Consider the following 13,126-nt stretch of genomic DNA (forward strand, 5'->3'; position numbering starts at 1 on the left):
GTTCTCCCACGCCATCAGTAACCGTTAGATCTGGGAGGTCTCGTAAATGGGAAGATATTAAAGACACGCTTCGGATAACCAAACGGCATAATGGCAACGTGCGCAAATTCAGGGGAACGGCTCGTAGACCGGTACATTCTCTCGGTTGGTGAAGGGTCGCCAGCGTCATTCAAGGGCTGAAATAAATGAACCATAATAAGGCCCAGGTGTCACCAAAACCCACCTTTCCAACCAAGATGTTGGACAGCAGGGTTTTGAGGGGCTATTGTGGGGCCCGATAATTTATGGGCCAGGCCCACTTGCTCAGGGAGAATCCACAGGCCCAAGCTGAAGAAGGCCATGGCCCAAGCTCCAAAATAAGAAGCACAAAAGGGCCCGGAGATATGGCCGAGGACAGCTTAGTCCTCGGCAGATCCAAAATCTCATTGATGAAAGTGGCATACGAGCAAACTTTAAAGATCAAAAATATCTCAAGGAAATTGTCCTTAATACCCTTCACTGATATGACACTGCACCTAACAGAACCGGATTCTTAGGCTTTATTAACCATCTCCAACAATTTCGGGATTAGACTGACGGGACAAATATCTGTCCTGGAAAAGTTGACCCTACACGTGGACGAGGGACAACGAACGTAGGATAGTATAAAAGAAAACGTAAGGTAACGAAGTAAGGGATCCTGATCTCACTTCCTGAGAAAAACTTCAGGGATGAGAATGACTGGACAATATATGCGCACCACCATGAAAAACCCATCGTCGGGTAACCGGAGGAACCATTAGTGCTCCTCGGACATGATCCGAGGAGCCCAATCCCTCAAGTTACAAAGCTGTAGGGTTTGGATATCCAGTCTGGAGCCTTTTCTTATCTGGGTTTCCCTAACGTCCGGTCTGGACCAACGCCCTGCGACCAAACGCCAGCCTTTCAAGCCCACTCTCTACAAATCGTATTGTGAGGGATTTTCTACGTGCGAGCCCAACATCGTTGTTGGGCCGTTAAAGAATCGTGTCCCTACAATATATATATATATATATATATATATATATATATATATATGTTGAAAACAATATGACTCTAAAAAAACGCCTCATTGCATAGTTTGCAAATGTGTAAATAAACGAATAAATCTCAAATTATGAAAAATTATGACACTAAATCCAATAATAATAATAAAAAGCCTCATATGATGATGGCTAGTAGATTATATAAATAGATATAAATATAGGTTGTTATGGCCATTGAGGCAGTTAACAAGCTCAGGCCTAATACTACTATGTTTGGGCACATCATTGAGGAGATTAGGATTGTTAAAAGTTCTATGGTTATATGTAGTTTCAATCATATTAAAAGGGTGGTAATAAGTAGACGTGGCAAAACGGACGAGTCGGGTCGGGTTCGGGTCAGGTCAATCAGGTTTGCGGGTCAAACGGGTCACGGGTCAAAACGGGTCATTTTTAAAATGGGTCAAACGGGTCGCGGGTTGAGTCGGGTCGTGAGTCGGGTTGAGTTGACCCGTATTTTTCAAACAATTTTTTTTTTTTGGGAAATAGATGCAATCTGTCAATTGTTTATGAGTTCCTTAATTGTGATTAGATTCTCACTAGTGATATTGTTACCAATTACCACTAAACACTTGAATTGATACCCAAATTTGGTGCAACTCTTGTTCTAGCTTTCTAGAAACTAATCTTGGTATAATCTTGAATCTATTTAAAGTAGGAAGAGAAAATGAAGGTGGCAAGTAAAAAATTACAAACTATAATAGAGTACATAACATATTAAGTAAAAAAGAATAAGTAAATATTTTATAAAAATTACACCTCAATCTCAATTTACTCAACATTGGTAAACGTGGCAAAACGTGCGGATCGGGTTTGGGTTCGAGTTGGGCCAATCGAATCGCGGGTCAAAACGGGTCACGGGTCAAAACGGGTCATTTTTAAACAGGTCAATCGGGTTACAGGTCAAACAGGTTGCAGGTCAAACGGGTCTAACCCGTTTTGTCATGTCTAGTAATAAGCTTGCTCACGCCCCTTGTTAGAAGAGCAATTTTAACTACAGATACCAATGCTGTGTTATTAGAAAATCTACAACTGGATTTGGATAATGCATTCTAATATGATTTTCCTTAATAAATTTATTTACTTTTTCCTCAAAAAAAATTAATTTTTGAATAGATAGATATAAATTATATATATTATATATAAATAAATAAAATATATATAGTCTCGCACACGTGAAGGTTTGCACTTCCCGCAAACCGCCCGGTGTCTGTGTGACTATATATTGAGGGAGGCAGGGTAAAATTTGGGGTTTGCCTTTATGTAATGTAATTAGTTTTGTTATTGCAGTATTTTTTTTGAGACTAAAAGAATTACGAATTACAGAAAAAACCCACCTCAGATTCGGTGTTGTTGCACGAGGAGCCATGTCTTGTTCTAAAGGTCTCTAATTTTTTTTTTCTTCCTCTTTTTTCCGAAGATAATTTCACTATATGTATAATTTTTTTTTTTTTTTTAGCCCTCTCACAAAAAAAGCAATAATTTTTCGAAACCCTTTTGGTCGATTTGATAGTTTCTCCAATTTTGAATATTATCCGATTCGAATGCAAAATAAAAGACTATGTGCTGGCTGTTGCTGTTTGTGTTTGTGTTATATATATATATATATATATATATATATATATATATATATATATATATATGTATGTATTTGAAAAGACAAAACTTTACTGGCACGTTTTCATTATAGTATTTGATTTAGCTGTTCCTCTCCTCTGTGCATAATGTATCACAGTAATTGATGTTTTATATGAGCTTTAGTTCTCTCTCTGTTGCAAATTTGATCTATTTTTATGCTTTAATTAGTTATTTTAGATATTGTTTGTGCTGAATTTTGTTTTTGTTTTTTTTTGGCAGGAAATTCTTCCAAACGTAAGTGTGAAAGTGTATTTTGTTGTTAATCAAACAAAGACTAGTGCTTGATCCCTCCTGGTGCCTTAGCTGCTTTTTTTTTTTTTTTAATTTTATTTTATGTTTGTGATCTGTTGCTTTATATGTTGTTACCTACTTACCTTGACCCTTGTGTCTTCTCTACCTTTGTAGTTACTAGAAACGTTTTAATTATGGTTATTTTGGGTAAATTCACGAAGGCCATATCGGGACGGGGACCAGGCTCAAGCACTATGTGCGCGATTATACACGAATTGTATGATGAGGTACGTTTTTTCACAGTTGAGAGTCATTTGGAAGGGTTATACTTATAGTTTATATAGTTTTTTTCTTTAAAATTTGTTATGAAATGATGAATTCTTTTAGAATATGATTTGTTCTGAAAACATGCCAAATGGTAGGATCAAAGCGGTTGAAAATTTGTTAAAGAAAAATATGCTCTTTTTATAATTTCTCTATTCTGTTCAGTTATTGTAATTTTTTTTTCTGCTTCCTTTTTCTTTGTTCTACTCCTAATTGTGGGGCAGTTTTTTTCATAATTTTTCTTTGTTTGGTTATGCAGTGCAGAAATAGTACTTTTAATGATTGCTGTGATTTATACTTCGAAGGCTATGAAGAATGCCGTGATTTTAAGAGGGGTTTGTAAATCTGTTACTTTGTTTTGGTTCTTGTTGATTCTCAGAAGCTTTCTTGTTGTCTTTTAGGTGTCACTTTTGCCTCTATATATTAAAGAACAAACTGATGATTGCTTAGTGCTCTTCAGATGGGTTGGTTTTTTTAATTTTATTCAAGAAAATCTATAATCTTATTTCTTATAAACAAATTTTTTTATTTGCATGATTTACATACTAAGTCTAGAAGGAAAACAAAGAAAAGACCTTTATATTGGATTGTATTTCAAGGTGTCATAATTCAGTCTAATACAAGTTTTGATCCATCAAATAGTGAAATGCCAAGTTCAAAAACATAAATAAATAAATAATCTGTGGGGGAGGAGGATTTCCTAGGAGTTGCACGAGTTGTTTGCCATTTATTTTTTTGGTGGTCTATCATTCCTGATAGTTTAGATTGACCAATTTTTATGTAAACAATGGATAAAGGTTTACTTTTTATAAGGGGTTTTTTTTTTTTTTTTTTGGGGGGGGGGGGGGGGGGGTGGGGGGGCGTTGGTTAAGTTGGTCTCATGCTTTGTTGTTCAACTTACGATAGCTAGGCTAAGATGTTAAGGGAGAATAATAGGGGGCCCCTGGATCACATCTTACTGGTGGCATGCATATAATAGCTAGAGAAGGAGGCTTACGTTATTCAAGAATAGTTTTGGAATGTAGGACTACCATATAAATGAGTGTGTGTTCGGCCCCTCCAAATGCTCCAATCTTCCAGGTTGCAGCATTGTACCTCTTGTTAAAATGTCCCTTCCAACATGCTAAATAATTCTAGCACTAATCTTGGAATAACCGAACTCATCCCACTCAAACAAAAAATAAGAGACCACAATTCCTTAGCACTCATAATAAAATGAAATCCTAAAGAACTTATAGATCTAGTGATTCACAAGGAGATTAGTGATGTACAGAGAGAACCGAACATCTAGAACTTTTTCTGAATCTAAGAAATGGGAAGAAGGCATTTTTTTTTCCATGTTGAATCGAAATCCTTTGAAGTTATCCTTGAAGAGAGTCTGAGAGTGAGAGGATGTATGGGTCACGCATCATTGGACGGGGGACTAATAGCATGAATAATATGATTTTAGGTGGGGAAGGAGCCAGTGGTTAAGCTCATTGTTGGTGAAAGTAATTGCACTGCCTCTGGACTATAGTTTTATCATGTCATGCTGGGAAGTTAGGAAGGTGTTTTGTATTCAAAATAATAGAAATTCTCGGGGTGGTATATTGTGGTGATGGAGTATGGAGAATCAGCGATACAAGAAACAAAGGTTCAATGATAATACCGGAAGGTAGAGAGCCGTGCGAGTGGATAGGACTCAGGTGATCAAAGGATTGGTGGTGTTGGCACCAAAGAGTCATGCATTGACTTCCTTCACAGCAGATTCCACAGTCTTGGTTAGATATATCTAACCATATGATCTAAAGATCTAACTATTTCCCAAGCCCATAAAGTCTTAAAGTTTTTACGGCGCAAGACATCCATAATTTTCGAAGTCCAACTAAAAATAGTTCTGAGGCATCTTCCATAGTTACTATGTAACTATTTTCCTATTCTTCTAGAGTGTAGGTTTTGCAATGGGGTTGGAGCCTGTTAGATTTGAAAACATGTGGGTAAAAGCTGAAGGATTTATTGATAGGATGAGGGGGTTGTGGGAATCTTATCATTTTTAGGGCTCGCCTAGCTTTGTTTTGCCCTATAAGTTGAAGACTCTAAAGTTAGATTTGCAAAGGTGGAATGAAACGGAGTTTGGAAATGTAACAAGAAGGAAAAACACATTGCTAGCTTGCATATAGTCATTGGATGTGATCAAGTAGGATAGACTGATCATGAAAAGATGCAATGGAAATTGGCCATCGCAGAACTTGAGAAAACTTGTTGTTTGAGGAAATAAGCTAGAGGCAAAAGTCTCAGATGCTTTGGCTAAAGGAAGGGGATAAATATACCAAGTTTTTCCAATCGCTTCATGAACTCGCATTGTAGAAGTAACACTATAGGGCAATTAGATTTGGATGGAGAGGCATTTATAAACGAAGTTGAGAATAGGATACTCTAATTCTAATTGAAAACCTAATTCTAAATGACCCTGAAATTCCAATTATTAAATTACCAAAATACTCCTAACTCTATGAAATGAAATAAAAATATTAATAAGCACAATTAACTACTAAATACTGAAAATAACTATACAATTGACTCTAAAAGCAAATAAATTATAAATTAAAATATTTTTTCTTTTCTTTTTTCCACATCAATACATTAATAAGATTGTAACTTCCTTTGAGTGCCTTCTTCCTTCTACAAGATGTGGGCACTCAACTTAGTTTAGGGACAGAGCTTGCTATAGGGCGGTTAGCTATGGATGGAGAGGTATTTAAAAACCAAGCTGAGAGTAGGATACTCTAATTCTAATTGAAAACCTAACTCTAAATGACACAAAAATCCCAATTATTAAATTTCCTTAATACCCCTAACTCTATGAAATTAAATAAAAATATTAATAAACATAATTGACTACTAATACTGAAAATAAGTATACAATTGGCTCTAAAAACAAATAAATTCTAAATTAAAATATATTTTTTTCTTTCTGCCTTCTTCCTACAACAATTTGTGGACACTCAACTTAGTTTAAGGATAGAGCTTGAAGTTGATAAATGAATCATTCCTGGTGAATTATCATTTTATGGATTCTAAAGACGTTCCACTAGAATTTTTTGTTATTGTCTAGCACAAGCCAAATGAAAGCTTAATTCAATTCTTAATTTTTTGTTCAATCATGGTTTATTAATTTTAAGAATGAGCTGTGTAGTTTAGTTTATGTAAATTAGCCCAATATAATTCAATTCTTCATTGTCACATATTAACAGCCAACAAGCTCTAGCCATTGGAATTTCTCATGGTCTGGTTTTTCACTGATATCTACTTAGCAAAACAGTTATTCATTGATATTTATTTGATGCAGAAAACACCTAATGCGTTACCATTTGATCTTTATATAGCTGTCTTAGTTTAGTTATCTACGGTTCAACTTATCTTTTCTCATGCATCATTTCTGCAGACCCAAAACATCAACCCTTGGCTGAATTACGGAAGGGTAAGTCTGGCCTTTTTAATGCTGGTGTTTGTTTCTTTCTCCAATTGAAGCTGTCAAATCTTCTATCTTAATGTTTAATTCTCATTTATGCATTTTTATTTTCATTTTAAAATGTTTTTGTTGCATATGTGGATGGGGGCGTGCTGGTTCTTACCTTTTATTTCAGGGTGGGAGAAATCTTTCAATGATCAAGGTTTTGCCGATGTGCAGGATAATTTATAAGTCATACAAAGAGGTAAACTGTGTTTATTTAAGAAACTTCTAAATATTCTGTTTCTATGATATAACTGAGTTATAAGGAATTCATAGTTTATGGCTTGAAAGGTGTGGTTTAAATTAATTCTTAATCGGAGTCCTATTATAAAATTCCTGTCTATTGAGTTTTCTGATAATTTTTTTTTTGTTTCCATTTTAAATCCGATGAATAAAGAATCGAGTTGACAGCAGTGTCAATGTTGGACACCAAATGAATTATTTATTTCTCTTTGCTTCATTATTAATTGTAAATAATAACAATGGTATAGTTTGGGTATTTTTGGATGGCGTGGAACCTCACCAAGGCAGGGCTCTTTGGACCCATCCCTAGGGAGTAAACCAAGGATACACAACCCTGCCCTCCAAAACCGTGTATCTAGAGGAACTCCTAATGGGATTGAATCTACGATGTTTGGGTTTATAGCTCATCCCACGCCTCCAACCACTAGGCTGCAACCTGACGGGTGGTATATAGTATGGGTATTGATTTGGCTAAAATATAGGATCGGAGGACAGATTGGAGAAATTCTTTTCCTTGTGGATTTAGGTTTTAATGTTGTAGAAGAAACTGAGGAATTTTTTTATAAGTTTTTTTACTTTTAGCCCCAATGGAAGGGGGAAGGGGAGATCCAAACCAGTAATTTCCGCATGAAGCATGGTCCCCAGTCAATTTTATAAATTGAAGAAATTAGGGGTTAGGCTTTGTAGAATGAAATGGAGTTTGTAAAATTTGAATTTTGATGACTATTTGACAAGGAATATATGTGGGGGCATTTAGGTTCTGATTAGGGTTGTTTGAGTAGTAACATTAACGACAGTCTGCCAAGAGTTTGGTCTATCTCAAGTAGCATCTCCTTTGCTTGTATAAGATAAAGGTGGAATCAAGAGTTTAAGATTCATTGGATGCATGTGTAATATATCAAAAAAAAAAAAAAAAAAAGAAATAGAGAGAGAAGTGCCAACCTTTGTAAGAGGAGTATCTGGGTGCAATGCTTGCCAATTGGGTAGGGATAAACTTTGGCCTTATATACCTATCAGGAATTTCATGCTAGCACTATTCTCAATTTCTTGCAGCATTTTATCTATCTTGCATTAACATGTTCAGTTGATAAATAATCTGATGTCTAGATTAGCTTGTTTAGTTGATAAATACTTTTTCAAATCCTTGCCATTAAATGAACATATGTAGGCAACTTTTCAAATCTGGCTACATCATCTTGTGTTAAAATCAATGCAGAATTATGAAATTTTGGGGTTACAAGGGCTAAAAGGGCTATCTTCACACACCCACGCAAAATTTTCAAACGGCTTAACATATAATAAATATCTTTGCAAATGTGTGTAAAAGTACCAAGAAGCTTTTTTTTTTTTGTTAAGAGATGGAGAGAGAAGAAGAAGGAGAAGAAGTTATGGGTTCGGAAGAGAACAGAAAAAAAAATTCATGTGGAGAGAGAGCGTAAGGAGAGGGAGGGGGGGAGTAGGTAATGCCAGTTACACATCATATTTTCATCTCGTGTTGAAAAGATGAAAATTTGGCATCATGGGGGCTAAAAGAATGATCTTGATGGAGAAACTAATGTATTGAGTGGCTAACTATGCTATATATATTTTACCAAAAAAAAACTATGCTATATATATAAATATAAGGTGTGAAAGAGAAGGGGGTAGGTGATGTCACCCTTTAACTAAGTTGCATATTTGATATGTTTTTCCTTTAAAATGTGTGTTCTTATTGCACTATAGTATTCAATAAATGTGATTTTTTTTTGAGCAATTTTATGGTAAAAGATCTTGATGGAATACCTCTTGGACTATGCTCCTTAAGTCTATTTGGACTTAAGTTGAAATGATGTATCTCTGAATTCCATATTTATATGTCAATTGCATCCTCTTCTTCAGTTGCTAATGAGAAAGGGTAATATATGTGACGCTCATGAGCTAATGAAATGTATGTTATTATTATATATCAAATTTTAATTTAATTTGTGACTTGAAGTTCCTATCAAAAAAAAAAATCACAACTTCAAGTCGGAATTGACCCTATATATTCTTTATATTTTGCTTTAAGTGAAAGGTAAATCTTTAATTTGTTTGCTAGAAAGATGAACCAAAACTCGTTTGCTTATGATTATTATACGTGGATTATTGGGACTCTCCCTTATGTCATGTGGGGATCTTTTTTTATGTGTGATTGATGAATCTTGATCAACTAATGGATGATGTTTTGTTGTTTTTGTCATCTTCAAGTTCGTTTGGTTTGTTTCCTTATAAAGAACAATATTCAATCTTGCAATTGAGAACTATAATTGTAATGAATTTGGGAAATCTGTTGTGTGCTTTTATCATTGCCTTCTTTTTATACATAATGAAAAAAAATCGACACTATGCTACAAGACTTCATAAATTACAAAAAAGAAAACCTAGAATTAGAGACAGATAAGGTGTGGTACTTACATTTTTAGGGTTAAAAACATTATTTTTAATATGACTAAATAAAACTAAGAAACTAGAAGCAATGTGAGTTGCAAATTAGAATTTGCGTTTTCTTTTTTCCTTGAAGTGAGATTTGGAATGGTATATAGTCTAGAGTAATTATATGCTATCCCCTAAGATTGCATATTGGGATGGTTGCTACTGAGACATCTATCAAAAAGTTATTAGTTTCTTCTCAACAAAAAAAAAAAAGAAAAAAAAAAAGAAAAGAAAAGAAAAAAGAAACAGTTACCATTGCTTTTGTACCAAACAAGTTAGTGTTACATATTCATGAGATTGTTCAAGTTTATAACAATTGTTTTTCTCTTTTCAATCATGCAGTGCATTAGCAAAGGTTATGATGATTGTGAGAGATACCGCGAGTACAATTGTCCCCAATTCAAATAGCCTTTTAACTGTGGTATTGTTGTTCACTACACGAATTTTAGCAGAAGATTGAAATCTATAAATTATGCCATTGCTTAGAGATTTTGTAAGCAATTATCTAGTTAGAACAATGCTTCATCTTCAGTTACTTTTTTGGTAAAAAATTTGCTTGAACGTATTTATAAATGTTTAGTCTTGTACTTCGCTGTTTAACTTACAAAATTACAATAGTTAGAATTAGGGCGTTTACATTGATGATGGTATTTGAGCAAACAGGTTATTTTACCACTCAAAAAGCCGAAAAGCATGCTTTATTAAGTGATGGATGTATGATATCAGATATTCGGTCTTTATATATGTTACAAAGAGTATGGTGCCAGTGATTTTTTGGGGCTTTAAATGGTTTTGCAAGTCCTAACTTTGTTTGGACTATCGCGCCATTTATTTGTTAACGTGCTTGATGTATCAATTAATTTGATTTGGGATATCTTTGTGGGTTGGTATGAGTTTTTCTAGGGTCACAGCAACAAATTCACAACACTCTAATTTGCTTATCACATCAGACAGTCATTAAAAAAATAATAATAAAATAAAATTGCATATTGTAGTGGGTTTCCATTCTCAATGCGACCATTCTCATTAAAAATGCTAAATTTTAACATAAAGTTTGTAAAAAGCACCAAAAAGCAAGTTACAACAAACATGCTAAACTTAAAAAAAAATTAGCAACTGTGCTACAGTGAGCTTTCATCTTTGAAAGTGCACTATAGCTCTGATCTTAAGAAAAATATTATTATTTTAATGCTTGTGGTGTAAAATGTGGTTTGTGTAGTTGTTTTTTATTATTTTAATGAGTAGTTTATATTATTTTAAACGAAATGATAAAAAAATAGAATTTTTGATATTAGGTGTATTGTAAAATAAATTGTTAAAATTGATAAAGTAATTTTTGAGACGTTAAATGTTAAAATTTTTAAAGGTTATGATGGAAATGCTACAAGTGTTATTAGTTAAGTTATATAAGGTGAATTTATTTTGTGATCCTAATATATCTTTATTGATTTGGATATTGGGCGCTAAAAAAAACAATTTCTATCGTTTTGTCTGAACCGCATTGAATATTCTATCCTAATTCCTACATATTATTTCATGACCGTCAACTACAATAGTCATTTTCTTTAGTAAACAATAAGATAAAATAAAAACACAGGTGTTTGGTGCGGAAAAAAATTTGCATTGCATATTTTTAATTTTATTGAGAAGAGAACCACTCACAATCGCAGTAGTCTGTAGTCTGTTGATGCGGCTCTACTGGACTGAACTTGTACTAAAATAGCCCAACCCTCGGCTTCCGTACACCCTATATGGCAACACGCCCATTTTATTTTTTTCTTTGGTTGTCTTTTCTGTTGCTTCCCTTTTAACGTCAACGAATGCACGAAATCCAAACTAGTTCAAAATGATTACTTTTACTTCTAACTTGTAATATGATCAGATACGCTCTTCTTTTAATATGAGATATGATTAGGTTAATTTTTATTTTATTTTTTATGATTCAAAAGTTGAGATTATTTATAATTTTTAAAATTTTTAATCTTCAACTCTCGAACGATAATTGCACGGCTCTCAATTCATTAAACTAGATGGGAAATACTGTGAAGAGGAAGAAGAAGATGTGAAACACTGTATATGTGGCATATTTTTCACATGTTTAAGTTTTTTTTATTAATTAGCTAAATGCTCTAAGAATCAAGATTGGTTTGGTTCTTTTGGTCTGGGTTGTCGCCCTCGTAGTGTATATACTGTATGGTTACGTAGAAAGTGAAACTGTCTATTTTGTTTCCTTATAATTTTCTTTTTGTTAAATACAAATTTCAATTCATCAAAAAAAAATGAAACACTGTTGAAAATAAACAAAAATAACTCATCAAATCAACCTAAGAAAAATGATTGTATTTTTATTTCATTCTAAATATGAGGAGTCTATTTTACTACTAATAAATTATTTATTGATTTGAAAGAGTACAAAGTATCACCCCATTTGAAATTTTAAGTGATGTGATACTTGATACACTTTTGCATTTGTAATGTTCAATTAGAACAATCAAAATAAATTTATTTCAAATGAAGAAAATTCTTATACATTGAGATCAAATAATGTTATATCAACCGTGTAGTGATTGTTAAGACTGGCATTTGGCTCTTTTCAACTGCCTCTTAATGAAACCATTTTCCCATCAAATATGGAAGAAACCAAATTTCAAAGTTCAAAGGTGCCTTTAGAGGTGACAATATTTTTGACATGATTCATGAATACGATACAAGTTTTTGAGAGTTAAAGTTTAGCCTTAAGGGGTTGTGTCCAACATGATAAAAAACATGTCAATTGCAAGTTAATTTGCTTAACATGCATTTGATACAATAAGATATGATTATTCATTCGTGTCGACACAAAATAACCTATTTTAACATGACTCATTTAACCTATAGAATAATCATATATTTATTTTATTTTAGATTAATCTATTACCTTTTAGATTGTATGTTTTAAGTATTTGATGTTATTATAAACTTCTAGATTGCATGCTTTATAAGTACTTTGATGTTATATTTTGACCTTTTAAATTTTTTTTTCTTTATAGGTATTTTGATGTTATTATTTTGTATGTAATTAGTTGTTTATTTAAATTTTAAAAAAATATTAATAAGGTCATATAGGTTGAAATGTGTCATGTTTGAAGTGGGTAAAATGAGTTGTAATTGGGTTACATAGCTTGTTTAATATTAAAAATGAATCCTTTTATAAAAGGATCAGAGAAAAATGGATTTGAACCGCTTGCAAGAATGATTTTTAAAATAAGTAATGTTGTATTTGTGTCAACTCAACACGAGATGTTTATTAACCATGTCAATTGATTGTGTCTTAATAAACATGTCATGTTTGTGCCAATTTATTTAACTAGATGCCCTTATCTCAACATAACACAATGCAAATAAGACAAGCCAACATGAATCGCAACCCCTAGGTGCTTTGTGATGGATTTTTTGTTAGGCAAGCCCTTTTGCACTTGTTATTGTGTTCATATAAATAAAGACAAACTTAAAAACCGAAGGTGATAAAAAGTTGAGTTCTGAAAAAAGTTTTTTTTTTTAATAAAATAAAATAAAAGTTGCGAGTTCTTAAAAAAGGATTAAACATATATTTTTAGATGTATTTAGTTGAATAAATATACAAGTCATTAAAAAGTAGCTCATAAAGGACCATGAAATGAATGTCTCGGTAACAAAGTTGGGTTTG

General features: G+C 33.2%; 1 protein-coding gene across 7 annotated transcripts in view; it reads left to right on the forward strand.

Moving 5' to 3' along the window:
* The first annotated feature begins 2,242 nt into the window (after positions 1-2,242).
* Positions 2,243-13,126, forward strand: part of LOC126726035 (uncharacterized) — a 282,058-nt gene continuing 271,174 nt past the window's right edge. For 5 of the 7 annotated variants that reach the window (XM_050431136.1, XM_050431133.1, XM_050431134.1 and 2 more), the window contains exons 1-4: positions 2,307-2,444; positions 2,919-2,933; positions 3,105-3,217; positions 3,514-3,589. In XM_050431136.1, coding sequence (XP_050287093.1) covers positions 2,429-2,444; positions 2,919-2,933; positions 3,105-3,217; positions 3,514-3,589 — 220 coding nt within the window. In that variant the 5' untranslated portion in view covers positions 2,307-2,428. The other 2 variants (XM_050431138.1, XM_050431139.1) reach the window with 2 other exon arrangements.

Source organism: Quercus robur, chromosome 5 (genome assembly GCF_932294415.1).
Source record: "Quercus robur chromosome 5, dhQueRobu3.1, whole genome shotgun sequence".
NCBI lineage: Eukaryota > Viridiplantae > Streptophyta > Magnoliopsida > Fagales > Fagaceae > Quercus > Quercus robur.